Source organism: Phyllosticta capitalensis (genome assembly GCF_038381095.1).
Source record: "Phyllosticta capitalensis strain CBS 128856 chromosome Unknown BKA78scaffold_2, whole genome shotgun sequence".
Taxonomy (NCBI): Eukaryota; Fungi; Ascomycota; class Dothideomycetes; order Botryosphaeriales; family Phyllostictaceae; genus Phyllosticta; species Phyllosticta capitalensis.
In genome coordinates, this window is record NW_027117440.1 from 3,147,330 (window position 1) to 3,173,327 (window position 25,998).

At 54.5% G+C, this 25,998-nt stretch overlaps 14 protein-coding genes across 14 annotated transcripts; 7 read left to right on the forward strand and 7 right to left on the reverse strand.

Annotated features, from left to right (window-relative positions):
- Window positions 1–32: 32 nt before the first annotated feature.
- On the reverse strand, window positions 33–583 carry BKA78DRAFT_350366 (uncharacterized protein; the record flags this gene model as incomplete). Its single annotated transcript, XM_066890980.1, has 3 exons — window positions 33–347; window positions 405–494; window positions 548–583. 3 exons carry the CDS (start codon window positions 581–583, stop codon window positions 33–35), a joined length of 441 nt encoding a protein of 146 aa, XP_066748391.1.
- A 110-nt stretch (window positions 584–693) lies between these two features.
- On the forward strand, window positions 694–1,672 carry BKA78DRAFT_88216 (uncharacterized protein). The gene has a single exon (XM_066893902.1). It carries the CDS (start codon window positions 804–806, stop codon window positions 1,527–1,529), a length of 726 nt encoding a protein of 241 aa, XP_066748392.1. The 5' UTR covers window positions 694–803; the 3' UTR covers window positions 1,530–1,672.
- A 144-nt stretch (window positions 1,673–1,816) lies between these two features.
- Window positions 1,817–2,774, reverse strand: BKA78DRAFT_350368 (uncharacterized protein; the record flags this gene model as incomplete). Its single annotated transcript, XM_066890981.1, has 2 exons — window positions 1,817–2,661; window positions 2,723–2,774. The coding sequence occupies 2 exons, from the start codon at window positions 2,772–2,774 to the stop codon at window positions 1,817–1,819; spliced, it is 897 nt and encodes a 298-aa protein (XP_066748393.1).
- BKA78DRAFT_88260 (uncharacterized protein) lies at window positions 2,723–3,440 on the forward strand. The gene has a single exon (XM_066893903.1). It carries the CDS (start codon window positions 2,773–2,775, stop codon window positions 3,301–3,303), a length of 531 nt encoding a protein of 176 aa, XP_066748394.1. The 5' UTR covers window positions 2,723–2,772; the 3' UTR covers window positions 3,304–3,440.
- Window positions 3,427–4,361, forward strand: BKA78DRAFT_307295 (uncharacterized protein). The gene has a single exon (XM_066887845.1). The coding sequence runs from the start codon at window positions 3,578–3,580 to the stop codon at window positions 3,902–3,904; it is 327 nt and encodes a 108-aa protein (XP_066748395.1). The 5' UTR covers window positions 3,427–3,577; the 3' UTR covers window positions 3,905–4,361.
- On the reverse strand, window positions 3,955–4,738 carry BKA78DRAFT_88213 (uncharacterized protein). Its single transcript, XM_066893901.1, has one exon. It carries the CDS (start codon window positions 4,525–4,527, stop codon window positions 4,006–4,008), a length of 522 nt encoding a protein of 173 aa, XP_066748396.1. The 5' UTR covers window positions 4,528–4,738; the 3' UTR covers window positions 3,955–4,005.
- BKA78DRAFT_88212 (uncharacterized protein) lies at window positions 4,739–6,565 on the forward strand. The gene has a single exon (XM_066893900.1). The coding sequence runs from the start codon at window positions 4,951–4,953 to the stop codon at window positions 6,295–6,297; it is 1,347 nt and encodes a 448-aa protein (XP_066748397.1). The 5' UTR covers window positions 4,739–4,950; the 3' UTR covers window positions 6,298–6,565.
- A 674-nt stretch (window positions 6,566–7,239) lies between these two features.
- BKA78DRAFT_307297 (signal recognition particle receptor beta subunit-domain-containing protein) lies at window positions 7,240–8,573 on the forward strand. The gene is made up of 2 exons (XM_066887846.1): window positions 7,240–7,638; window positions 7,751–8,573. Exons 1-2 carry the CDS (start codon window positions 7,435–7,437, stop codon window positions 8,441–8,443), a joined length of 897 nt encoding a protein of 298 aa, XP_066748398.1. The 5' UTR covers window positions 7,240–7,434; the 3' UTR covers window positions 8,444–8,573.
- Window positions 8,574–10,570, reverse strand: BKA78DRAFT_307302 (secretory pathway gdp dissociation inhibitor). The gene is made up of 8 exons (XM_066887847.1): window positions 10,419–10,570; window positions 10,337–10,361; window positions 10,224–10,283; window positions 10,144–10,171; window positions 9,749–10,094; window positions 9,144–9,695; window positions 8,839–9,096; window positions 8,574–8,789 (listed from the first exon to the last, which is right to left on the reverse strand). Exons 1-8 carry the CDS (start codon window positions 10,462–10,464, stop codon window positions 8,698–8,700), a joined length of 1,407 nt encoding a protein of 468 aa, XP_066748399.1. The 5' UTR covers window positions 10,465–10,570; the 3' UTR covers window positions 8,574–8,697.
- BKA78DRAFT_307303 (mitochondrial 54S ribosomal protein uL29m) lies at window positions 10,571–12,004 on the reverse strand. Its single transcript, XM_066887848.1, has 4 exons — window positions 11,591–12,004; window positions 11,372–11,538; window positions 11,096–11,236; window positions 10,571–11,047 (listed from the first exon to the last, which is right to left on the reverse strand). Exons 1-4 carry the CDS (start codon window positions 11,919–11,921, stop codon window positions 10,904–10,906), a joined length of 783 nt encoding a protein of 260 aa, XP_066748400.1. The 5' UTR covers window positions 11,922–12,004; the 3' UTR covers window positions 10,571–10,903.
- A 149-nt stretch (window positions 12,005–12,153) lies between these two features.
- On the forward strand, window positions 12,154–14,510 carry BKA78DRAFT_307305 (uncharacterized protein). Its single transcript, XM_066887849.1, has 5 exons — window positions 12,154–12,305; window positions 12,589–12,702; window positions 12,762–12,912; window positions 12,964–13,947; window positions 14,009–14,510. Exons 1-5 carry the CDS (start codon window positions 12,293–12,295, stop codon window positions 14,160–14,162), a joined length of 1,416 nt encoding a protein of 471 aa, XP_066748401.1. The 5' UTR covers window positions 12,154–12,292; the 3' UTR covers window positions 14,163–14,510.
- A 383-nt stretch (window positions 14,511–14,893) lies between these two features.
- BKA78DRAFT_88326 (uncharacterized protein) lies at window positions 14,894–15,903 on the reverse strand. Its single transcript, XM_066893904.1, has one exon. It carries the CDS (start codon window positions 15,532–15,534, stop codon window positions 14,956–14,958), a length of 579 nt encoding a protein of 192 aa, XP_066748402.1. The 5' UTR covers window positions 15,535–15,903; the 3' UTR covers window positions 14,894–14,955.
- BKA78DRAFT_88337 (uncharacterized protein) lies at window positions 15,523–18,142 on the reverse strand. The gene is made up of 4 exons (XM_066893905.1): window positions 17,661–18,142; window positions 16,727–17,595; window positions 16,313–16,675; window positions 15,523–16,262 (listed from the first exon to the last, which is right to left on the reverse strand). Exons 1-4 carry the CDS (start codon window positions 17,871–17,873, stop codon window positions 15,632–15,634), a joined length of 2,076 nt encoding a protein of 691 aa, XP_066748403.1. The 5' UTR covers window positions 17,874–18,142; the 3' UTR covers window positions 15,523–15,631.
- Window positions 18,143–25,326: 7,184 nt separating this feature from the next.
- On the forward strand, window positions 25,327–25,735 carry BKA78DRAFT_365748 (uncharacterized protein; the record flags this gene model as incomplete). The annotated part of the gene is made up of 1 exon (XM_066892556.1): window positions 25,327–25,735. Exon 1 carries the CDS (start codon window positions 25,373–25,375, stop codon window positions 25,733–25,735), a length of 363 nt encoding a protein of 120 aa, XP_066748404.1. The 5' UTR covers window positions 25,327–25,372.
- Window positions 25,736–25,998: the final 263 nt, after the last annotated feature.

The following is a 25,998-nucleotide window of genomic DNA, read 5'->3' on the forward strand; positions in this document are numbered from 1 at the left end:
TTGTCGGTCATGTATCAGTAGATGGATTGTTTTCAGCCCTTCACCACGTCCAGCATCTTTGCGCGAGTCGAAGTCTGGACTTCGACCAGGTGAACGGCGACTGCAACCTGCTTCGAAAGCTCGCCCACGTCCTCGTGTCCAACAGGATTGTTGTGAATCTCGTACTCGCTCTTATATTGAGCCGTGGCATCGAAAAACTCCCTGGTCACATCTTCGGGGTCCTCGTCGGGGTACGTGTATAGGACTGATTTCAATTCTGCAAGTCGGCCCCTGTTGGTACTCAGGAGGGCCTCAGCCTTTTCAGCCTGCCGCTTGATCTGCTGAAGCACGTGGGAAATCTGCTCATCCTACGCACCAATTCAATGATTTGGATCCAAATGATTAAGGAGTAATGGTGAACTTACAACTTGCTCGAGCTTGGCCACTTCCGCCTGCAAGTCTGCATTCTTGATGGCTTGTGCTTGCTCCAAGGCAAGCCTGTTCTTGTTCTTGATCTAGACTGTAGCTTAGCTTTTGATGATCTAAGTATTGATAGTAGAAAACTTACCGGGCCATATTCGTCCGAGCAGCTGGAAGAAGCCATGATGTCGAGGTCCGTCCGAGAGAATTTCGCTGAAGAGAGGAAGAGTGTGAGGCTTAGATTTGTGCCACCTTGGTGTGGTGGATGGGTGGAGTGAAAAGATTCGGTTTCAAGTGGTCGGTCGATCTGGGTTTCTAGGCCTGGCGCTCACGGCAGGGGCGAGTCTTGCAGCTCGTGGCTCGAATTGGCAAGTGCAGGTGACTGACGAGGAGGTGCCAGGCACATGCATCCACTTCGCCGGACTCTCGACAGCCGCCCACAGGCACTTCCCACACGAGATCATGAAGTGAAAGGCAGGCGTCAAAACAAATTCAGCCAGCGGGCTGCCGCCAAAACTTTTCCACTCCACACACCAACACCTCGAAGCTGCGTTCGTCCCCAAAACTCTCCCACAACCATCGCCCATGCTAATACCCACCAGAACAATCCAGCAGCAGCCATGGAAGTGGACGAGAACGGACTCGTCATCGCACTTCAGCCTGACGCAGCGGCCGTGTACGCGCTCGGAAGGCTCATGGCAGAAGTCCCACTCCCACATCGACCTTCGATCCTGCGGGAAATCATCAGGATGGCGACTCGGATCTTGGTCGTAAACGTCGCCAACGGCACGCAACAGCCATCCGAAATCTCCCCGCTCCGCGAGCTCTCCTTCATCGAACAAAGTCCTCCGGCGATCAAAACAATGTGCCACATGCGCGGCGGCATTTCCTTCCACTTCTACTCGCAAATCAAAGCCGAGTTCGAGCACGCTTGGGGCCGTCACATCACCATAGACGTTATCCGCGACCTCTGCTGGGAGATGAGGGAGTTCAATTTGGCCAATTACGTCAAGACCCAGATTTTTATGCTTTGGATCGACGGTCTCTTTCTTGACTGTCCCATGATTGAGGGCCAGCGCTTGGAGAGGGAGCTGGTCCCCGGCTCTGATGAAGGCGAAATGGATGAGTGACCAGCAGGCCAACGGGGCGCATGATGCCTCCTCGAGTTTTGGTAGCACTTTCGGCCTCGCGAAAACAGCTGTTTTGGAGAATCACTATTGGAGCGCAAATGGAAGCTGGTGAACACGGTTTTGAAAGCTCAAATCAATGCGCCTGGAAATTCCCAATGATCACATATCCCCGTGACGCTTCTGTGATGCACAATGGTCGTTCGTAGAGCCAAAACCAATCACCCCTCGCAGGCTGTTGGTCTAGGATGCGAGGAAAATGATAGCGATAGAGGACCAGTCCGTGGTGGTCATTCCGTGTGACATTTGTACTTGGCGAGGTGGATCTTGAAGTCGCGGACTGTTGCGAGTGGTCTGCCACAAAAACATGTGTCTGTGTAATCAATCTGATCGGCATAGTCCCTGTCCTCGGTTTCGTCATGCTCGCTGTCGAGAACGAACGCTCCATTCACTGCCTGGCGCCAGGGGTGAGAAAGAAAGGGGTGATCGGGTTCGTCATCAGTCTCGTGGCCAGAATCGGCGACCTTGGCCTTCTTGAACACAAGCTCCTCGTCCGAATGATCCGAGGCATTGAACGATTCGTGTGAGCCGCTGGTGCTTGGTGATCCCTTTCTTCTTGGGGACTTTGTCATGCTGGCGAGCTGACCATCATCGTGCTGATTATCGGCTACCGTAGGTGTTGTGACAAGCCCTTTGCGGCGCAGCGCCATTTCCACCAAACGAGCCCCGAGAATTGCACATTCCCTAGTGTAACCTTGCGGGGCCACGCTGGATTGAATGGTCTTGTTGCTCATAGTGATTCGAGCAAGTCCATTGACTGAGATGGTTGCGCGTGTAGCTGTAGTAGCTGTGGCGGTGGGATTCGTTGGAGTGGTGGCCGTTGTGGTCCCCGCTTGATGGCCAGGAGCTGTTCGACAACGATCAATTTTTGTCAAGCCGTCCCTGGACATTCTGCGAAATAAGTTGAACGTGAAGTCTTTGACGGTCTTTGCCTGGGTTCCTGGCATGCGGGGGTATTCGAAGTTGTCCCCTAACTGTCGCTCAAGGTCCCTGCGAGCCTTTTTCATGGTTGGGTACGTGGCGGCCGGCGAAACGAGCATTCTTGCTTGCGTGATTGATGCCTCGTAAATGGCCCCTACATAGGGATGCTTGTCAGCGAAAGAGCGTCGCAAGAATTGTGGAGTTGAGCAACTTACCATCGGCGAACGGGTCCGAAACGGAGTTCTGGTTGCGCTGACTTGCGGACATGATGGTGAAGATACTGCGACAGACGATAGAGATGGAGATGTTGGAGATGAGGAGCATCCACGACGGGTCTTGCAGATTCAAGGCCGGTAGAAGTGGAAGTTCGAAGGGCAGGCGCACTCACGCGCTTGCCAACATAGGCGCGCCGTGTCCCTTCTTAGAACTTTCCAACACGACCAATCTTCGAGGTCATTATTTTGCTGAAATTGTGCTCAGCTGCATGTATCCCGGTGTCCAAAATTCCATTGCCATAGAGACTGTGAGCTGTTGTAGGAGGCTAGCACGCGAGCAACGTGGTGATGCCGAAGTTGGTCAGAGAGTCTCTGACAGAAGGCGACCTTTTGCTGCACAAAGGACCGGTAGTAGGCGTGAATCGAGAATTCATAGCTCACGCAACTATGTCTTGCGGGCAGATTGCTCCATCTCTTTGACCTTGGGGAAATGTATTCTCCTCACTCTTCGGCCTGTGTGTCGCCAAAGAAGTCAATCTTGGCCCGCATGGACATCACGAAGCGGCTGTCCTAAAGACTGACCTTTGTGAAGACACGCAAGACATGCTGAGCTCCAGCGGCTTCGCAAACTTCCAGCGCCGCTTCATCAAGAGCTCCAGAAAGATGGCCCTCTACCAGTAGAAGCAGTATCATCTTTATATTTTGCAAATGCGACTTCAATACCATCAACCCCCGGGAGCCTGGCTCAGTGGTGATGCTCCCCCGCCTACGCCTTGCAGGTGATCCACAGTCCGGTAATATTTCCCGGGGGTTGTGAGTTCGATTCCCCTCTGGGGGAGTCGGATTCCGGTAGAGATGTACGGGAGGCTTCCGCCCCCTCCCCGAACTCTTTTGTCTTTCTTTTGCCCTTTCTGCTGTCCCCTCACTGAGCCCCTTCGCCTCGCTTTTGCTCTCTTGTTGCTGTTGCTTTTGCTGCAGACCGAGAGGGGAGCTAGACTGTCTTGTCTCTTTTTGCTGCTGCTACTGCCGCCGCCGCCGCCGCCGCCAATGACTGCAAGCCAACGAGAACGCTCCCTGCGGACGTTTACCTTAGATCTTTTGTCTCTTCGAGCTTGTGCGCCACTCGACCCTCAGCATCTCCGGCACATTTCCGCCGCTTCATCAGCTGCCTTTGAGCTCTAGGCCAAAGGCCTCGTCACCCATCCTCGAACATGTCACTTGCCGGCCGCTCCGACGTTGATTCCGAAGGGTCTAGTCGTCTAGAATGTCTCACGAGCTTTCTTCTAGACGCGCAAGTTCCCCTCCAGCTCGACAAAGGAGAGCCTCCGGTGCTTTGTCCACCGGTTGAAACATTGCCAACGACGTGTGGGTTTGGAGTTCAGCATATCAGGACACTGTGATCTGCTGGGTTCGAGATCTTCCGAGTGGTCGACGATGAGGCGTGCGTGCTTCGTCACTGTTGTTGTTGCCGTTGAGATTGGCATGTATGCCGAGGGCGAAGACGTTTCTTGCGAAGGCAGGAGTCGGTGCTGGGCCCAGCTCGTCCATGAGGAGGCCGTCTTCTTTTCCTTGCCGGCAAAGCTGCCTGTCCTCAGACCATTTCCCCCTCGAATGTGGATTTTGATGGCAGTTATGAATTTCCAGTGTGTGTGGACTACACCAAGCGGATGTTTCCAAGTCCTTAAGACATTAGGGAGGTCTGGACGTTGCGTGTTTGAGACAGTGGACCCTGAAGAACAACGGCGCGCCAGACTGTCGTCACTGGGCCTTGTCATCACCACCAAACTCCCCAGACACACAGTCATGCCAAGCGCTCCTCTTCAAGTCTTCGTCGGGGTCCACGACGACGGCGACCTTCGTCTAGAACGACGTGACACAACAGAGCCGTCCAGATCGCATCTTCGCCGTCACTCCCCCGCAATCTGCACCGCCGGATGCTGATGAGATGCCGACGCTCTTTCGCAGATGCGTCGCAAACGACAAGCGTGATGCACCACTTGATTACTGCTCTTTGGTTTCGCGTAGGGCGTGTTTAGATTGGCAGATACCGGCTTTGACCACAGTGATCGAAAGCAATGCCGCAGGCTCTTGCCGTCCCTTAAAGTGAGGGATTTTGGCGTCTCCTGCTTTGACAGCACTTCTCTCGTCGTCCTTTCACTACTTTCTTCCACCCCCGAGTCGTTGAGAGCAGAAAAAATTGAAAAGAAGCATTGCAACAAAGATCAAGAATGATTCCAGAGAAGAAGCTGCATTGGACCCAGCGCGTGGCCCTCATTCGGCACAATCTCCACTGCGCCAGTCGCACGGGCGACTTTACGTTTTTCAAGACGCTGCAGGCGCATCGGCTGTTGGAGGGGACCGACCATCTCGCGGCGTTGACGGCGGCTATTGGCGATGCGGCGGACCAGGTGCTTGCCTCGCTGGACAACTACAACTCGGTCATGGCCTACGTGCACGAAGACGCGTTCAAGAACGTCTACGAGAGCGTCAAGACGGGCATCCGGGAGCAGAGCGGCAACTACGAGGACCGCCGCGCGATCTACTATGTCGACTCGGCGCAGCAAAAGGAAAAGGCGGAAAAGGCAATCGACAAGATGATCAACTCGGCCATCACCATGATCAACGCCCAGCCAACCCACAGCCAGGAGGAAGCGGCTAATGTGTGGATTTGGGGAACGACGTTTGTTGCTGATGCCATGGAGGTCTGCCTTGCGCAGATTGATCAGATCGAAGTATACCTCGATGACTTTATCCGGCTCGAAAACTCGTGGTCGACGGTCCAGGCGGCGGTTGGTGCCTCCATTGGCGCCATCAAGGGCATCTTCAACCTCATGGCGCCGACGGAAGCACCAGGCGAGGCCCAGCAGCGCTCCGAACAGACTGAAGGCACGGTGCGGTCGATGTTGAGGAGGATGAGTACCGCCATGACGTCTGGAATGAATTCTGCCCCTGGTCGTAGACAGTCCGTCATGTCTGTGGCCAACAATCACAACCTCAACAACAACCCCATCCACCAGCCCATCCACCAGCCCGTCCACCAGCCCGTCCCCAATGTGGTACCTCCATCTCTTCCGCACGGTTCAATCCAGCCGCCGCACCTCCCCAAGAATTTGTTCAAACCGAGCTCGCTGCGACACAGCGGCGGCTCTTTCGAGCCCATGGCGACCATCCCCCCAACCCCAGCGGCCGCCATGCTCAACACCAACCTCTTTGAGACGTCTCTGAGCAGGTACGCCGAGCCTCAGTGGGACATGGAGGTGATCTATGATTCGCAGCTAACAGGCATCAGGCCTGCTCCCAGCGTTGATCAAAACTTTTCGGTTGGCGAAGACGTCCCGCCCATCCCCGCAAACTTTCGCAGCAACAACACCAGCTCGACGTCCATCGCGCCGCCGACGGGCCCGATAACTGGGTCTTCAGTCCAAGCTTCGAATGTCCCGCGCACCTTTTCACCAACGACGGACCAGGCAGGTGGTTCGCCCGTCGTCTCTGGCTCTCCCAACAGTGGGAACCGCCCCCGTAGCACCAACGTCAGCGACCCTCGGCCGCCTTTCGACGACATGCTCTTCATGTAAGGTCTTTCTTCCACACTCCTCCGCTACTGGTGGGTTCGGCTGACGCGAAGACGGAATGTACAGGACTCAGGACGACCCCCTTGCGCCGCAGGAGCATGACGGGGACACGTCAATGACTGATTCGCCTGCGAGCAGTGGCGGTGGAATCGGATTGAACAACGGACTGTTCAGGCGGCTGTCGACGGTCTCGGGCTTCTCAGGGAGGACAGCCGTTGCACACTAACAGGATGAGATACGCATAGAGAATTGTGGCCAGGCTGTATGGATACGCAGGTCGTTCATTTGTGTCTTGTCCATCTTTTGGATTGTAGGCTTGGCTGTAGCAGAAGGCTGTACCACTACCGGGAGTTGTAATGTCTGTCTTTTTCAGTCGGTCGGATCAGAGCATTTCTATGCGCTGTCAGTCAGTTTCCTCAAGTAACAAACCTTTTCGATTGACAGGTGTTCTCTGCAGAAAACAATAACCGCCACAATGTCTGTCTCTTTGACTCTTCCGCCTGACACTTCGTCCCGATTGATAACGAAGGCGGGAGTCTCATGGCTCTTTTTCTCGATTTACTGTTTGGTCGTGTAGACCTGAGGTCGCGAAGACATCATAATCGAATCTTCTCAACAATCACATCTTGCTCAAGGCCGCTCGGAAGGCGAAAGCGAATTATCAAAGGAGACAGAGTAGACTCGGGAGAAGAGAGAGATTCGACGAATACGAGTAGGTAGGAAAGAACACTGTTGATGCTTTGCTCAAGCAGACCAGAGACACGACAAAGAGTTTTTCATCAGCACCATTGCTGGCGAGGTCGACGGCGGCTGAGCTGGACGGCGTCCATGTATGGTACAGTCAACAATCATACGAATTGCGAATCGGCCAGCATAGGCATAATCGGCTGAGGCAGTTCGTCGAAAGCAAAGAGTGAAAGATGGTGAGGTGTTGCGCTAGGAGACGCCAAATTCGGCCCGCTGCAACGTCGCCGACCGGCATGGCCTGACCCGGAAACAGAGCTCCCGCGGGCCGCCAACCGCTGCCGACCATCAGGGTTCTTTTGGCCACTACTCCGACAGCGCGGCACCAACTGAGGTCACCTTATACCTCTCAGCAAAACCTCAACACCACACCAAATCAGCCAGCCAGCCGTTAAGATGGTAGCATGGCATGAGCCCGACAGCTGGGTGACCAAGCTGTTTGGCGCCCACTTGAGCACCTTTCTCATCACCCTCGTCGTCGCTTTGGGTTTCCCCGTCTTGCTCCATCTGTACCTGTATCGCCAACGGACGCCGGCCAGCCCGCCAGCTTTCTTGCTGGTTGGACCAAGTGGTGCTGGCAAGACGGCACTGGTTACTTCGGTATGCTACATCTCTCTGCCACGTTCAGGCAATTGGCACCCCAAATCAACTCAACACCAAAAGCCGTCATGACGATCAAAGCAAGAAGCCCACAACTAACACCTCACAACAGCTCGAAACCGGACGTGCGCGCGAAACGCACCCCACACAGACAACGCACAAGACGGCGCTGGCGCTCCACCCCGACTTCACGCCGTTCAGCGCGCGCTTCCGCAGCGTCAACGACCCGACCAACGACCGCAACCGGCGGCTGGCGCTGCACGACACGCCGGGGCACGGCAAGCTGCGCGCGCGCACGCTCCAGCCGTCTGCCATCGCCGCCGTGCCCAACCTCGCCGGCGTCGTCTACATGGTCGACGCGGCCGCCATGGCCGACAGCGGCGGCGCGGGCTCCGCCCTCAGCGACGCCGCCGAGTACCTGCATGACTTGTTGCTGGTTCTGCAGAAGCGCTATACCGGGAATAAGACGAGTCGCCCACCCAAGCCCACGCCGGTTCTTGTCGCTGCGAATAAGATGGATCTGTTTACGGCGCTGCCGGCCCAGCTGGTGCGCGCGCAGCTCGAGACGGAGATTGAAAAGGTCCGCACGGCGAGGGCGAAGGGCGTCATGGATGTGGCGTACAACGAGGAGGAGGGCACGGGTGGTGATGAAAAGGAATGGCTGGGCTTCGGAGGAGAAGGCAAGTTCGACTTCAAGCAGATGGAAGAGCTGAATGTGCCAGTCGAGGTGGTTGGGGGTAGTGTGAGCGGGGAAGAGGGCCCAGGGGTCGATGGTTGGTGGGAGTGGATCGCGCAACAAATGTAAAAAGGGGGCATGAAAAATGCACAGGGTAAGGGGTCGTGCGTGGAGGTCTAATAACATCTGTACAAACGATTGATGAGAATCACCCAGTCCATGAGAAGGGAATGAATAACCAAAAACACTTGCATTGGCTTGCCTACTATAATGCGGCAAGCTTGGAAATCTCAAGTAGGAAAAAACAGAAAAAAGCTTCCTTGCTCCGTGGCCATCCCAATGCCTTTCTATCCGAACCTTCATTTCTCAACTTCGAGGCACTTTTACTCTTCCGCGACCAGCTTCTGCTCGTCCCTGAGACCCTCAACCTTGAGCTCCTGGCCCTCTGCGCGCTGGTAAATGTCCTTGATGTCATCTGATAAAAGTCAGCAGGTAATTCATGATTGCGGTTGAGATATACTGACCTGTCGTTGTCTCAAAGTGGCTAGTTGCGTCGTAGCTCTTCGAGATGAAAATGTTGTCCTTCGTGCCGTCCTCAATGGGCTCGTACAGGGGGATGGGGGGACCCATGAACTTCTCCTCGATCTTGCCGAGGCGCTCGAAACCGGGCTCGAGCTCCAGGTGGTGGTTGCTGTCACCCTCAGCGATTGTGCTGACGATGGCAATGTAGTAGCCCTTGGGGCAGACGTTGTGTGCCGAAGAGACAACGGCAATGTAAATGTCTGGAAAGGTCAGAAATGAATGCTGTCAACCACACATCAAAACTCACCGTTCTTGCGGCCGACCTGGCTCTGGGGAATGATGAGCTGGAGCGAGTCCGAGTTGTCGGTACCCGGGATGGGGTGGTTGAGAATGCAGATAGCCTTCAGCAGGTGACCAGTGGGCTTGACCTTGTCGGCAAAGTAGCTGGGGTCCGCCAAGATCTTCTTGCACTTGGTGGTGAACTTCATAGCCTCGCCAGGCGCATCCCTCTCCTTCATGGTGGCCTTGATTCCAGAGACCTTGCCGCCCTCGTACAGAATCTCATCAACATCGGCGTTGAGCATGTAGGTACCTCCGTAGATGGCCGACAGGCGGGCGAAACCCTGGGGAAGCTCGCCAAGACCGTACAGAGGGTAGATGTAGGGCGACTTTCCGTAGCGGGCAACAGAGTTGACGTACAACCGGATGCGCTCAATGGTCTCGATGGCCCTTCCGGAGGCGCCAAGGTACTCGTCGTTCTGGTAGAGGGCCATCGAGTGGCCAATGAAGTCCATGGTCGACGGCTCCAGGCCGAACTTCTCATAGACCTCCTTCATCGTGGCAACGTTGAGGTTCAATCCTAAAGCTTGTCTCAGATTCTGGTCAATGCGCCGTATAGGAGGTGAAACTGACCCTTGTGCGTAGCCGGGTCGCTCTCCTTGAACGAGCCAACCCACTCGAGGAAGCTCCTCGCCCGCCTCTTCTCGAAAAGACCCATAAGAGGAGACCTCAGAGCCTCGCCGGCATCCGAAGGAACCCTGGCGACAGTTGCCTTGGCACCCTTGCCCTGCTGCACGAAACTGCCAGCAATCTGCTTGAACTCGAGGTATCTGGTGACGTCGGTCGAGACGAGAATGTTGGTGAGCTCCCCGCTGGACATGAGGAGCTTGGGGACGAGGTCGATGTTCCAGTCGTTCGCGCGGCCGTACTTCTTCCACGGCTCCTCGCCTTGGTTGTAGTTGCCATACTTCTTGAACATCTATCCATGTGTGAGCTTATGCCGGAACGGGTGGAAACAGGCAACATACAGCCTCAATGTTCAGAGAAGCAGCCTCACTACTGTGGATTAGCAAAAGCCATAAGTGTCCAATTCAGGGATGCCGCATACCCGCCATAGTGGTCATTCCTGTCCATGTGCAGGACCTTCTTGCCCTTGACGGACAAGACTCTGGGCAAAATGTTAGCTCGCGGAGAAAGACTGTATGCTCCGTATCATCGTACCCAGAAAGAACGCATTCGGTCAGGCCTGTGTGCTCGAATTAGCTCTCGATGGCTGGCGGAGAGGTCGTAGCGGGGTAGTTACCGGTGCCAAGGACAACGACATCGTACTCGGGGGCGACTTCTTCCATGATGGCGGCAGTTGTGAATGTGTGGTAGATTTGGGATCTGGTTCGAGGAGACGAGGGAATCGCAGGGGAATTATAGGAGACGAGACGGAGAGGACGGTGCTCAGATGGTCGTTTTGAGGAGGGGGTCGCGCGGTGAAGCTTGAGCCACCGCCTTAAGATTGTGCCACGAGTCGCCGCTCCGCCAAGACTCCCTAGCATCAACGTCTCCCGCTCCGGGAGGGGCCGTCTTGGTCTCCATACGCAACTCGCCTGCTCGACTCACAATCAACTGTTCCCTCGTCTGGATATATTTACTATACTACACGTCATGCTCACCGCGCCCCGTATTGAAGAGCTCCAATCCCTGAGCCCAGAAGCTTTCCTATTTGGGCCATCTCAGAAGATCACTTCATTAGGCCTCCGCACGGGCAACCATCATTTGTGACCCTTATTTACCTCCTCATGCCGACTGTTGCGGGGGCTTTGAATCTGCAGATGCTGCCAGCTTTGGACTTTCAGCTTCTGGCTTGTCCGATTTGGCAGATTCAATCTCCTTCTTGCCCGGGGTCGCTTCTTCTATCACCTCGTCTTCGAATTCAGCCTCCTGTTGCCAGTTAGTGCAAGGCCATAGGAGAGGGACCATCGTGCTCACGTCAATGACTTGAGGATTGTATGCGTCTGCTCGGCCAGACAAATCGACCTCGGGATCATCCAATGCTACTTGTCTGGCATTCTCCCATGAATACCAGCGTTCGATCAGCGTATGTCGGACTGCTTTCATGGTTTCTTTGACCTGCGCAACACGAGAACCATTAGCGCATTGATCATCGTGGTGTGTTGACTTGACCAGAACAAGCTGCCAATCAAAGATGCAGCCAATTCCACGCCTCTTCAGTGACAACCGCAATTGCGCCGTAGTATGGCTTACCGTCTTGTCTCTCTCATCTGCTTCGTAGTCACCGTAACCAGCTTCGATGCGCCTTCTCTCATATGCCTCGGTTGCTAAGCGGTTGCGCTCTTTGACACATGTCCACCATAACCGGTGCAGGTCTTCCCAGGACTTGTGTCGCAGTTCAGCCATTGTCCACGAACGTCCTGTACGCACCAAATTAATTCACGGTCTCTCATGAAAGATCTTAGCCCTCACCATGCGATGCATCTTCTTCTGGTGTTGACAACAGCTTCTTATCCGCGGGAAAGAATTGCCAAAGGCCGTGTTCTTCGTCGACATCCTGCGACTGGCGAGGAATCTTCCACTTGGGGACAGGCAAGTCCTTCAACTTGACTGATAATCTTTGGCGACGTCGCAGACCCGTACTTCTCAGAGCAGACACTCCTCTATCCTTGTTTGCATCTCCTCTCCATCGTTGTTGTGTAATCGAGCTTGGTGTGACGGCGCTAGGAATTCGGGCAAAGGTTGGTTCGTGGGCGACATGCCGGGCATGCAGAGATGCTCGCGAGAGAGCGCGGGCATTCATGGCGACGGTGGCACGTCGTTCGGCGTGCGTGGAGCGTCAATGGGCAACGGTGCGTGAAGAAGGTAGGTGCTGCTGGTGATGATGTTGAAGTCCGACTTGCAGCGGCGGATTTTCGCGGCCGTGACCTAGCAGCTGCAAGGGTCCCCATTCGTAATGTCTTGGCCGCTCCTGCAGCGTCAAATCACACGCGCAGCGGCCACGACTCGTTTCACGCCGAAGCCCAAGACCACCGACCCAAGCCATCATCGCGCAACAGCATTAAGCAAACAATATCCACCCCCACACACCCTCGCGCACGTCTCCCGGTGTTTGTTCCAAGACTTCCAGACCGCTTTGCCGTCCTCGACGCAGTCGCACCTCCACCAGCTATCATGAATCGGCCAGGTCGGTACCCTTCGTCCACCACAATCTCCCTCCTCGACGCTGGACCGCCTTGCGAGCTCTGTTTCCACCATACGCTCTCACGAAGCTTGCGGAGGGTCATCTCTCGGCGCGCGCTTGGTCTAGACTACGGAAGGGCGCCGATGGACATTGTTGGGCACTGGCTGTGACCCCAGTTGCGACGGCGTACCCCGATGTCCCAGACCGAGCTCGTGAACACGGCCGCCCTCGCCCAAGCAATTTCGAACAACGATTGGAAACGAACATTTGCTGATCATTTACACAGGAGCAGGGCCGCAGCAACTACGCAACATGCCCGGGACCATGTTCCAAGCGCAACAAACAGGAGCAGGCCGTGGGACCCCAATGCAATCCTCTCGACTCCAAGGCGCCAAGCTCGGTACTTGTCCTCGCATCCTCCGCTCGGGTCGAATGGGCCAGCTGATATATACTTGACAGGCAATGGGTCAGGATGGAGCTTCAACGGACCCATGGGCGGCGCGCCAGGTCTCTCGGCTGTGCAGACGAGGACGCCCAACGCAGCAGGAATATCCAGCTTTGCGCAGACGATAGGCGGCGGCTCCCAGACAAACACCCCATTGGACCCCTCGTAAGACTCGTGCAATCATCATCGGATTAGGGTGCTAATATGCTTGCGTAGCGAGTTTCCTTCGCTGTCCGGAAACCCCCAAACCCAACACCAAAACAACCAGTCCCAAGCTTTGTGGTCGAATCCAAGCATACGCAGCGCGCAACACACTCCTGTCCAGAGGCCGCATGGACAAGGCGCAACTCCTGCTCCACCATCCGCTCAAGCAACCAGGTCTCAGCAGGATCATCAGCAACAGCCCCAGGACGACGCATCTTCGGCACATTCCCAATTTGGCGGAGGGCTGGACGACTATCGCTATGGAGGTCAAGGTGGCGTGGGTCAGCTTTCAGGAGCCCCGCAACAGCAGCAAGTGAACATCGAGGAGTTCCCTCCTTTGGGTGGCAATGGTGCCGGCGAGGTCGGTCAAGATCGACGGACGGGCATGATTCAAAACGCTGCGTTTGGCGGAGCTGCCAACGCGAGTGGGTTCGGCGGCAGCGTGCAACCAGGACGCAATGGAGTTTCTAGTCCTGCGGACGGTCAGCACGAGACTGTCCGCGACGGGCTGGGAAGTGCGGTCCTGCGTGATGAGAGAGCTGCGGCAGAGAGGAGAGCACGAGAAGCCAGTACTGCATCGTACGGGAGTCAACAACCTGTACAACCACCTGCTAAGGGCGGTGCTGTTCAGCATCCTGATCAACCCCGACTTTCGCAGATGAACGAACTCGACCGCTTTGGTCTTCCCGGCTTACTGGCAATGATACCTCCGGATAGCCAAGATCACTCGGCTCTTGCTGTTGGTCAGGACCTCACCGTCTTGGGCCTCGACCTGAACCGTCCCGACAACTCTCCTTTGTATCCCACCTTCGGCTCCCCTTTCGCAGATGCTACTTCGCGACCAGTCGTACCGGATTTCACTCTGCCTGGGGCATACACTGTGACCAATGTGCCGCCACTACACACCAAAATCGCTAGCTTTTCGGACGAGACTCTGTTCGCCATCTTCTACCAAAATCCGAGGGACATCATCCAAGAAGTCGCGGCTCAGGAGCTGTAAGTAGTAGATGCGGTTCTACGGACCCCTTAAGTAGGACCTTGTACTGACATTCTCAAGGTGGAATCGCGATTGGCGCTGGCACAAAGAGTTGCGCCAGTGGATGATGAAAGATGCAAGTTTCCCTCAGCCTCAGCGACTTAGCGACAAGCAGGAACGAGGATGTTACATCTTCTTCGACGTTAACAACTGGAGAAGAGAAAGGGTAAGATGAAGTCTTCTTCATTTGAACACAGGGAATTTGGGTGGTATTGACTGTTTTCCCTTGCCAGCGAGAGCTACTGCTCGACTACGAACACCTTGACCAGAGATTCGGTGCGATGCAATCTACAACTGCGCTATGAGCGATCCAGTATCGCTTTGGTCCAGCGAAAAACCTCATAGGCAAAATCCTGGATCCGAGCACCATACAGAACGTCTGGTGCGAAATGACAGAAGGAAACACTGGCGTCAGCTTCATTTAGACGCCTCTGTGGGACAACATCCGGCAGTGGACTTGCGACTCGATTTGGGGGGCGGACTCGACGAATGTATGATGGATTGCTTTGCGGTGGTGGGAGTGGTTAATTACACGCTCTCTGAATAAGAGCAAACCTGCCATTGCTACGCACTGTTTCACGTTTTGAGTGACTACAGTGTTGATCGAGCAGCCCGAATGGGCTTCGAAGCGAAATGCTAAGGTTCAAACAGGAATCTTCAAGGAAACGGGTCCCCATGTCCCGTCATGGACATGGTCACGGTTCTTGATCTGGGCGAAAAGCCTGCCGTCGCCCTCATGCACACAAAGCGGCCCGTGCCAGAGCGGGAGTGCTCCGATCTTGATCAACCTTGCATGCGGCTACTACATCGGACCCAGCTCCGCGAGCCTTCTCAGTGGTGGTGATCTCACCACGATACAAAAACTTATCCCTTGTACCTTCAGAGCCTCCAAACCTCACCACTCATTGTACCTTCAGTACTTCCACCACCACATCGCTTCCTGCAAACCTGCTGGCCACCAGCCCACATCACTCGGAGCAAGGATCGGTGCCGTGAGCTTGAACCAGTCTATGCGCCAAGCTTGCTCGTCTCCACTGCTGCAACCAGATGAAGAACATGTTGTGTCTATTCCCCACGAGAGCCAAGAGATTCTCTACAATCGACCGCCCGAACCATGCCTTGGCATTGCCTCGGTTGAACTTCATCGACGTCAGTCTGCAGACGAGCTCGAAGGATTCAAAGCAAACGCGGACGAGATGCGAGCTTTGTCCTTCTTTCTCTTCTGCTGCTTCTGGTCTTTTGGAAGACTCGACTCCTTCAGGAATGGACGACCGTCGACCTTGACGATCCGCGAGCTGCTGGAGAACCACCCTCTCGGCAGAAAGAAGTGGGCTTGCGGAAGGCGAAGGCTTTTGGCTCGACTTCGATTCAATTTGCCTTGGAGTTTGTGGCTTGGCGCCAAAGTTCGCGGTACACGCGGTGCTTGAAACGTCGACTTGAAAGAGTATCGGAACAACCAGCCACGCGGTATCAACGCTGATCGAGGAGATCCGGTTTCCAAGGCCCAATGGTTTGGTTTGTGTACCGCGAACTATGGCACCAAGCATCGGTGGCTTATAAAGGTGGATCCCAAGCTCATCTGCTCTTTTCAACTGAAAAACCCCGTCCGAGTCGACCAAGGTCAAGGAGAGACCTTCATTGGAACTAAGGGTTGACAACCGACCTTATTTGCATCAACCTAGCGCTGCTACCCGGATTCCCAGCCCCGGTGCTGCTTTGTTGCCGTCTATTCTTATTGTCCAAACCCCCGACGACTTGCCTCCATTGTTGCGTGAAGTCGTCTCCAAATCCTCTTTCCATCCGTCCGACTAATGTGTTACGAGGCTGTACACACGTAATCCTCTCGCAAGTATCCAACAACTCTTCTGGTCCGTACTCGGGAAGGTTGCTCATCAGAGTCTTAAGAGCGTCCGGCGCAGTCAGATTGAGCTCGGTAATTGCCTTACAGAATAAGAACTCGAGAGGACCTGCATATGCAAAACCGGGTAACGCCTCCTCCATGGCCTCCAATCCAAATCTGATGGTGAGGTATGCGTCCTGAGCAGTCGACTTTCTTCCTTGAGGGACCGCAACGCAGATGTGCACGACACAAAACGCTAGGAGCGGCGCCTGGTATCTCAGCGTGTAGAGATGACGGTACTGCTCCAGGAGTTTGATTCCCTCGACCGCGCTTTGTTCCATGATACTCTTAAGGTATTCTCGCATCGTCGGCGAGAGCTCGTCCACTTCAAGGAGGGGTTGGAGGAATTGACAAAGGACGACGTTGTACAGAATGCTGCTTGAACTTAGCATTCATCCCGCAATTCGCAAATCCAAGGGTCATACTGAACAAACAGGACATGGGGCAGATGGCAATGGCCCCTCGGTCTGTCACTTTCCATGCTTAATGGAGTCGGCAAGTTCTGCTTCCACTCGCGCAGTCGCCGATAGATGTTTACGATCGACCGAGCTTCCACGCGGCTTCCTGGAGTGAAAAAGAGTATCCCGACATCGTTCATGATTGCGCTGAGCTTTGCCAGTTGTTTCGACACGATCATCGCATGGCTCGTTACGTGACTGGCAGCCTCGTCCTGGGGAAATCGATAGGGGGTCCAAAGCGAATCCGTCTTCGCCTCTACGTTCTCGTCGCACCATGCTAAAGCTGGGCCAGTAAAAGGAAATCTTTGAAAGGTGAGTGTCGACCAGATCCTGTGCAGATGTCAGAGACGATTCAAGCTTAGCGTGTTCTTCGAAACTTACGCGCTTAAGGTATGTATCCCGCACAGCGTTATATTGACAGCCTCTGACGAGTACTCCCATCTCGCCAAGTGACTCAAACTTTCCAATGCAAGACGAAGATGCGACGAAGCCTTCCGAGCCTTGTTCACACCAACCTCGACGAGGAAAAGGACAGCATAAGTCGCCGCGTACGTCAAACTTCGGGGACTTTCTCTACGAACGTCCTCTAGCGCCTGCGCTAGGAAACGTTTCAAGAGTCGCCTTGATTGACCTTCGTTGCCTTCAGGATCGACAAGGTAGAGGCACCCGGTTGCACAAATGACATTGACCAGCGCCGGGGAACAGTATTTTGTGTCGCCTTTGGAACAGCTTTCTCGGAATCGACGTTCATCAAAGAGCATGTGGACCGGATGTACCCAGGAAAAGAATAGGGATGCAAGGTGTTGAAGGAGCCTGGGGTCGCTGGTAACCGACGTCCATTGCACGACACTGCCGCCAAAAGACGGCAGACAAGGCGAATCGAGGCGCATCGATGATTCGTAGTTCTCGACAATGTCCGACATCTTGGCCTCCGAGCCTGGTGATGATCCTCCGTCTCGCAATGGGAAAGCACCCAGCCAGGAGGCGATTTCTTCGCACGACTGGCCAGATCGCAACCGGTCCAAGGCTTCTGGTCCTCGTTCGTTGTTTCTCAGGGCGTCGAATATCGCTTCGATCTGGACCTCCTTCTCCCTCATCGAGCCCTGAAAGTCAGCGTTCTGCTGCTCCAGACTCTTGATCTTCCGGACCATGTCCTCCTTCACCTGCTTGACATGCATTTCGTAACGGCATTGATCCTTCATGTCACGAGCGACACACCTTCCACAAGGATCCGGGTCTTGTCCATCGCACTGTGGACAGTCAAGAGATGAAACGTCAGTGATGCTCTGGCCCATTGCTTTGGCAGACACCCTACCTTTGCACGAGCACTTTTGCAGTTGGTGCATGCATTTCGGGAGACATGAGCTGGAGCACGACGCTTGCGGGCTCTGTGGACACTGCTTGGTTCTTGGTCATCGGTGCTTCCATCTCGTTGGGCGTGGCGGTCCGAGTAAGAAGAATCGTGTCCTGCGGAAGGCTGCGACAACGGGGAGTTGGATGAAGGGCGTATGGGACGGAAAGCGCTCATGGCCGTGTAAGAGTCTAATATTTCCAGCTGACTCAGAAGCTGTGTCCAGCTAAGGGGCAGTTCAAACTTGGGCCAAGGTCCACAGGGAGGTAAAATTTGAAGAGTCTACAAACGAGTAGTGGCGGGTAGATCGGACAGTGGCCGTCGATATCTCAAATACTCGGGCTTGGGCAACGTGACGGACACAGTGGGCGCGCGGCTGATGCAAGATTGGAAATAGAAGCCACTTTTGCCTTACAGAAAATGCGCACAGGACCGAGCTTAGCCGCTCAAGGGTTTTTCTGTAAGCTCGCCGTGACGCAAGATCGGGGAGGTGGATGAGGCTCCGGTCACATGACTGGGGTGTCTTTGAGTTCAATCTCCAGGCAAGGCGAGGAGTAAAGGTAGCTGTGAGCATGGGAGCAGTCTCTGGCCATCTCTCGCGAGTGCCTGGTGTAGTTTGCTAATTGTTTCAGCAGAGTCCTGAGAAGTTCCGAGAAACCGCAGGAAACGCCATAACCGTCCTGATGAATAAAGCCCCTCAGATTCCCATCTGCTTGTATGCAGCCACTGCATAACAGACGTTGCACCGGGAGGCCCGAGGGCTGTGCAGAAGACTGTATAGCTCGGATAGCCTGGCATCGATTCTCGGCGGACTACAGCCAATCGTGACCCTTCCGGAGTGCAACTCTCGAGGCCGGTAGCGTCTGAGAGGTGCATCCACACGGCACAGCGGCTGAAAAGATGTCCAGTCTAACCAATTTCAACACATGCGGGCGCCCCTGCTGTGTCTTCGCGCTCATGATCCATGCCAGGGTTTTCACAGCGCTCATTCTCATTGGGGGGCCCATCTCTGTGCGGATCCTACTGGAGGAGTCATGCAGCCATCAATCTGTAGCCACATCTCGATCTGCGGTCTCTACTGGGTGTTTCCAGCTCCGTGGGAAAAATTAGGTGCTCTGCCACAACCAGAGAAAGTCCACCAATTCTGGAGAGCTACAACAAATGAATGGTCCGGTTGTCGCTGTTACCCTTGGGTTGGACAGATAATGCGGCTACTGTGTATCGCATCTTGTGGTCTTTGACCAGGATTGCTGCGGTCATGGGCCTCTTCAATGTAGGGGCCATCGACGTCGGCCACGTACCCCTGTGGGCATGCCCCCTAGCCATAAGGCAACCGTGGGACAAGGAACCAGAAGCATAGTCGGCGGACTGTATACAACCAACGCAGTGTATCTTACCACTTACCAGTGGTAGTTGCCAGCGGTGACCGCGCTTCGTCGCCATGTCGGGAAAAAGTACGGGGCCAAGCGCAACGACCATCGGGCCTTTAAGACATGTTTGTTCGCAGCGTCGAGGAATCGTCGATTTGACCAAATTATTCTCCTCAAAGCTCATCGAGGGCCCACATATCCAGGCGCCTATTTGTCACCTTGCGCTGCACTTACCGCTTTTCAAAACGCGATAACAGCCTTATCCGCCTGCCAAAAAGACCATCTCGCGTCAAGTTGCTTCACTGTGGCGTGTGGTAGTTGTTGCGCGGAGAAGGACGTGCGGAGGTGAGCGGCTGTAGAATCAGCCTCAACTCCGAGTTGGACTCCCAACTGCTTCGCGTTTAAGCTTAAATTCCGAAAATCACACCCATTCCCAGATATTACAGAGCGAACCTGCCTGCAAGAACCACATTGAAAACTGTACCGGATGAAAGTCCGAGGTTTTTGTTTTCAATTCCGAGCTACTGGACTTCGTGATAACGGAGCTGTCTCCAGATGCCACAGCCACAATTGTTGCGGTGTCAGTCTGTAAGTGATTAGTCGCTTTCAGTCACAAAATGTAAACGACATTGAAAAAGCGCAAGTCGATGGTCACTGAAACATAGACAAGGAATTGGTTTCAACTGCAGCACGCGACGTCTTTTCCAAACTCACCTTTGGATGTGGTACATGATAGTCGTCCAGAGAAAGAGCCAATCGATGGGACGCCGACCACTTTCCGTGACCTCCTCCTAATTCCACACTCCTGCATCTCTTTCAAAGTGACAGATCCAAAGCTTTGAGGACTCAAGATTTCGGGTGAGTAGCAGATGAGGCTTACTAACATGCTGTGCGTGGTCTGTAACATCACCCTACCTTGCCAGTGTGGCTGCATCTCTGCACACGCCGTTGCGGCGCAAAAGGGCTGGTAGTTGTCCTACATGGTCAAAATTAGCAGCTGTGACGGGTCCACTTGGGTCGGCAAACACGAACACATCTCATGACGTTTCGCTCCAACATTTGATCGAGTCTTCTCAAGTCGTGCGTCCCATGGTGAAGCCGACGCCTGACGTCGCTCCTTGTGCAAATCAGACTGCGCTCGCTTCCCTACCCCACCAACAGATGCACCTTCTCATGGCCTGCATTTGCTCCTGCCCACCTCGTCTTTCAGTGTGACGGACCATTCTCTTCGACAGCTCCGGCTTGGCCGCATGAGGCACAAGCGTGAAGATTGCATTATGCAGTCCTCCAGCCCCTGAACAAACGAACAATTCCCAATCCAGAGCGAGATGTGAAAGGCTGCAGCCAAGCCGTTTCACTGGAGTGAAACTGTCGTCAGCATTACTGAGATGCAGACGTGGACGTCAACAGCAAGGTAAGCATCTCGCAACACCTCAGAGCTGGTAATGGTGGCGCTACACAACCACCTTGCAACCGCGCTCTTGTCGACATATGTCGAGACTGACCGGCGCAATATTTAGCCAGGTCGAAATGGTTCAACCTCCTGCATCTCGTGCGTCGTGTAATTCGACAACAACGGTACTGAACCATGTGCAGACCGCCAGTCTCCCTCATACTCGACCATTCAGGGCCTCTCGTACTACACAATCGCGGGATGCTGTCCACCGCAGGCCCTCAGCAGACCCTCATCCGGCCCCACGGAGACATGGAGTAGTCATACTGCACGTCAGCCACTATTACACCGATCACTTCGACTACGTAACGCAGACCTCGGCATCGTGAAGACCTCATTCGACCCCAAAAACCACAGAAGTCGGTGTCTTTCCCACCCGCAGCAGCCATGTCCCTTTTCTCTCCGGACCCGCAAATCCGCTTCGGAAATAGACGCATCTTACCCTCCGAGGTACACATGGAGCGTGGAAATGGGCCTCCTGTACGAATCAGTACAGCCTTCGCAAAAACACCGCCGAAGCTACGTGGGTCGAAACGGACAGGCACATGAGCCGGAAATAACGCTGTGCCCACCGCAGCTCAGCCGCGACCGACACAAACGAGCGGTTTCAGCACTCCAACAGGCACGGTGATGGCTGTCCGTGACGGGATTTGGATCCTAGGGACGCGAGGCTGCAGATGGCCAACCTCAGCGCTCTTCAGTCCACCATGGGACTACCAACAGAGCGGACAAAGCACGACAAATACCACGAGAGAATGTAACAATTGAGACATGTGATATCTTCAATTTTGCTCGGACGAAAAACACGGCCATTGGAAAGTGGATCCGGAGATGCGACCAGAAACCAGCCACGAACCGCAATGCGCGCAGATCTCTACTCTTTAGGACATAAAAGCCACAGGGAGTCGCTTCGACTTGTCGCTCTTGAGATAAAGCTACAGATCCAACGTCTGCACGATGATCCAACGGCAGCTTCCACCACTTTCCCCGACCCAGCACGCTCCTGCGCCGTAGCAGTCAGACCTGACAGCTGGTACGCAGATCTACGCGCACGTCTCGTCAGGGCACCTTAGCCGCTTCCCTTGTGTCGGTTTGTCCCATAGCTGTTGTCCCCCAACCGCCGGGCTTCTGGACGGCACAACACTTGCTCGCTTCACCTTACTCTTCTGGTCCGCGGCGGAGACCCAGTCGGAGCGGCGCCTCCTCTGCTTTCGGTCACAACTTGTGCTTCAGCGGGATCTATCGCATGATGTCTGTCGTCTGGCGGAAACATTACCGGCGGGGACGTTGGTCGAGGGACGTTTGGAGAAGAGAAAGACCTGGAGCTCTACCGTGTCTGACCGCTCTGTTGCCACGGAGATCGAAAGATCTGGCATGGCGTAAGCGAAATAGCCGCGGTAATTTGCGTTGCGTTACGTACCTCTTAAAGATCCCCATCGCCATTTTTTTCTGCAACTTCATCGGTGGTGTTGGCGCCATCTCCAATAAAATTTGGAGCTTACCTTTCTCTTTTAGTAGACCATGCTCCCTACAGCGAAGGGTAGGCGATTCCCAGCGGTCTCCACACCGATTTTATGGCCGGATAGGACGTCCATATACAATTGGAAGTTCACGGAGACGCCGGTGTTGAGATTGACTGGAAAGTCATTTTCCACAGTCGGGAGCGGAGCATTTCTTCGCAGTGGGGAGGTACGCCGACGACTGCAGCTCAACCCCGACGATCAATCCAATCCCGGTTCTGGTCCAACATCCTTTCCATTTGGACTTCTTTCCGCTGGCATTTTGAGCCCTTGTGGACAGCGCGTCTCGAGTTTTGTTTCGCGTAGACGACGCAGAGGGCACAGTCGCCAATAAGATAGCCGCTTCAGTCTGTACGGATTCCTGTGCCTCGCGGACGGCTACAGGTCAGCTTATGGTCATTAGTACGCCGCTGTTGCTCATCTAGGCTCCTCTTTCACCGTGTGGGCGGCCAAATGCTGAAGTGTGCAGACTTTGCAGGTCGATGCGTTAACACGTCTGCCGTGATTTTTCCAAAGGGACAGAATCGATCTTCTGCATATTGAAAGATGAGGAAAGCAATGGGCAATGTCAAACCGAAGGCAGCCAGATGCATGTTGACGGTGTTTCTGTCAAAGTCATGTACCCCGGCATGTTGACCCGCTGACTAACCCTCCGCCAAACTGGACCGGGCCAAAGTAAGGCCAATACGTGGTGGGGCATAACATTTCAAATCTAAGATCTACCCGCTTTAACTTGGGTCGCTTGAGTACAGGCGGCAGCCTCGTTTCAACCACCAGGTTTGAGGTAGGGTTCCAACTGTCCGCTAAATCGTAAAGTCGCCGACCACTTGAAGGAATCACAGTCCGGCCAGGACAAATCATTGATGAGACTCGAGCTCAAAGCCTTGAATTTGGCGGACGGACACCTCCGGATTCCATAGGGGAAAAAATTCCCCTCCATGGAAAAGGAACTCTTCTGGCCCAAAAACCCTCCATTCACAGACATATCCGGTGGAGCAAAAGTAGCCACCGGAGCAACGCCACAAAGCCACAAAGCCACAACTTCCACAGGCTCAGCTCAAAATTGAGAATCCAACAAGACCGTGAGCCGTCGAAAAGCACACTAATTGTTGACCTAATCCTTGGTCAGAATGCTCGAGTTCTACAAATGGTCGCTAGCTGAATTTAGGATTCAGGGTTCAACGTTAGGTGTAGGACCTGGCTCCAGCAGCTAAGCGCCCAATCAAAGTCACTCGGCATCCTTGCACCACATGCTCGAGCTTGACGAATTTGGAAGACGCCGCAAGGAAGCGCCTATAAGCAGCTGCGCGTAAAAGTTGTCGGCAAGCACCGATGGTCGGGTCATTGTTTAGCCTCCCGGTGCGCCCTGTTTCCCAGATCTGCCCCCAGAAATTCGATGGTCGACGAGAAGCTTTGCCCTGCGCCTGGCATGCAATTTGCATGCGATTTTTGAAGATGCCATGTCTCACTGACCACCTTGCTTAACTTTGCGCATAAACTGGTCCCTGTTCTTGACCATTCCCTTGCAACAGTCTTGACTGATGATTGTCGTTTCCGTTCCTACGCACATTGTTTCTCGCTTTAAGGGCATGGGTCAACCAGGTAACGAAGCGCTCTACTCAATATACTCATCTCAATCGCAGCTCCATGACAGCGCACGCCCTCCTAAATGACCCCTCTCCAACACCTTCTCGAGCGGCAACTCCACAACCCCCGAAGAGTTTGGCATCCCGGATCGGAGTCGGTTCCGATCCGTCTGCAACAAGCCAGCGGCTGCCGCCAAATTTTTATTTTTTCTCAGCTGCTGCTGGTTCCCCATCCCCTTGCTGTTTAGTTGCCTGCACGCACGCGTCCGGCAGTCGCTGCTGTGCTGCGGTGTGGCGCGGCGCGACGGCAGACGACATCCCACAAGGGGCTCTTCGTATAACATTATCCACGCGGTGGTTTTGTGGCACAGTACACCGGGTCCTGGTCGTGTCAGGTGTGTGGGTAAAGCTGAATGCAAGTGTTCGGGACGTGGCACGAGACAGCCAACGACAAACAATGACGACCAGCAACCGTACATACGAATTGTGAGACACGACACAAAATCCTAGGAGAGGGTTTTGAAACTCGACTCTCGAAACAGACGCGTTTGGCGACGCGCAGGTAAACCCCCGGCCAAGACGACGCTCGTCAATCGTGCAGCATTCTGCTGCTGCAGCTCAACTGCAGGTCCATCGATCGCGCTGTCGGAGGACAAAAAAATTAAAGAAAAGGCCGCAATGCATCTTCACCAATGCGGTCGTCTACTTTCACCAAAAGGAGGAAAATTAGAGCGAACTGGAGGTGAGGAGTCGCGACACCAAGTTGACTATTCCAAGGGCTTTGGAAGGCTTGTTTCTGGAGTACTGTATGCAGTGTGCGTGCTCTCCCGCATCTTGTCCAGCCACGGTACCAGGGGTCTCCATGCTCTCTTTCTCAACACCGGCGAAACCAACTGCCGTTGCTGTGATGTGCATCCTATTCCCGCTGTGGCTTTGAACTCTCTCCTCTATCTCTCCCTCTCCAAATAGATCCTTGATTTCCCTGGACGTTTCGCCTTTTCCGTTCGTTGCTCTCCAATATCCATCATGTCTGCATTTCTCCCCACCCTTTTCCGAGTTTTTACTTCTGTCCACCTCCCGACTTGCCACAAAAGCATAATAGCACTACAAATCCCCTCCTCTCCCCATCAATCACACATGCAGATCATTTTCGGCGTGCAGCCACAGTATCTAGAGACATCAGTACAACAAAGTATAACCACTTTCCAAATCACCGTTCTCTCCCCTATCATTCACACACGCAGACCAGACCTATCTTCAGCATCCAGCCACAGAATCTAGACAAATCCACCCTCGCTCTCCACCATTAATACACGCAGACCAATTCTAGCATTCAGCCACTCATCTATACAGCCACAAAATCAGTCACGAGTACGCCGCACTTGAGTTCAATACCATACCATATCATTGAGCCCTCCATCTACTCCCATCTCATCTCACCCCACTCCATCCTACCCAAGCAACCATCCACCGTCTCCACTCCTCAATCGCAGCGGGCTCGGCGCCCGCGTCCCCGCCCCGCCGCGCCAGATGGATCAGGAGTGGATGGGGGCGGCGATGGCGGGTCGATCGATTCGGGGGCCAAGCGGCTGGAAGGCCGCCGCGCCGCACCGCACCGCATCATTCGCATCCTATGACGGTCACGGTCCCGGACGGCCAGCGGCGGGTGCGGGTGCGGGTGCGGTGCGGAGCCAGCGGACCACGGATATGTACTCGTTCGCGGAAACGTTCGCCAGATAGATCCACCATGCCAAGCCACATGCCACTGCTGCTCCACACTCTAACCATATGTGCCGTCGTACTTCGAAGCCCTCGCGGGATGTTGGTTCAAGACTGTTTACTCACCAGCCGAGGGAGGCGCTGGGAGGCTACCGGCCATGCCGACGATGCCTTTATGCGACATGTCGAATTGAATCGCCAATTGCCATGGAGGACAGATCAAGACACCGCCGGCCTGGGCCTGACTTGGTCTGGTCTGGTCCCCTCCCCATATTCCGTTGCCTCGTACCGGCGTACCGCCGTAGCCACGGATTCGTTCGCATGTCCGCCGGACCCGGGCGGTGAATACGATATACGACAACAATTCGCGGGGCGCGGCCAGGGGGAGTAGGGCTGGGGCAGAAGGTCGGCAGTATGTTGTGTGCATAATGAATGCAGAGGAGCAGACGCGGCGGCGTCGGCGAGTCCGTTTGTTGTGCAGATGTCACCCCTGCTGTGTTGTGTATATGTGTTGTTGTTTATGTAGGGCGCGGCTACCTGCGGCAGAGTATTGCTTGGCGGTAGCGAATGTATTCGTGTTGAGTTACTGAGTAGCGGTCTGATGAGAAAACTGCGGTATCTGTAGACGTTCAGTATCAAGCCCTTGTATATCGA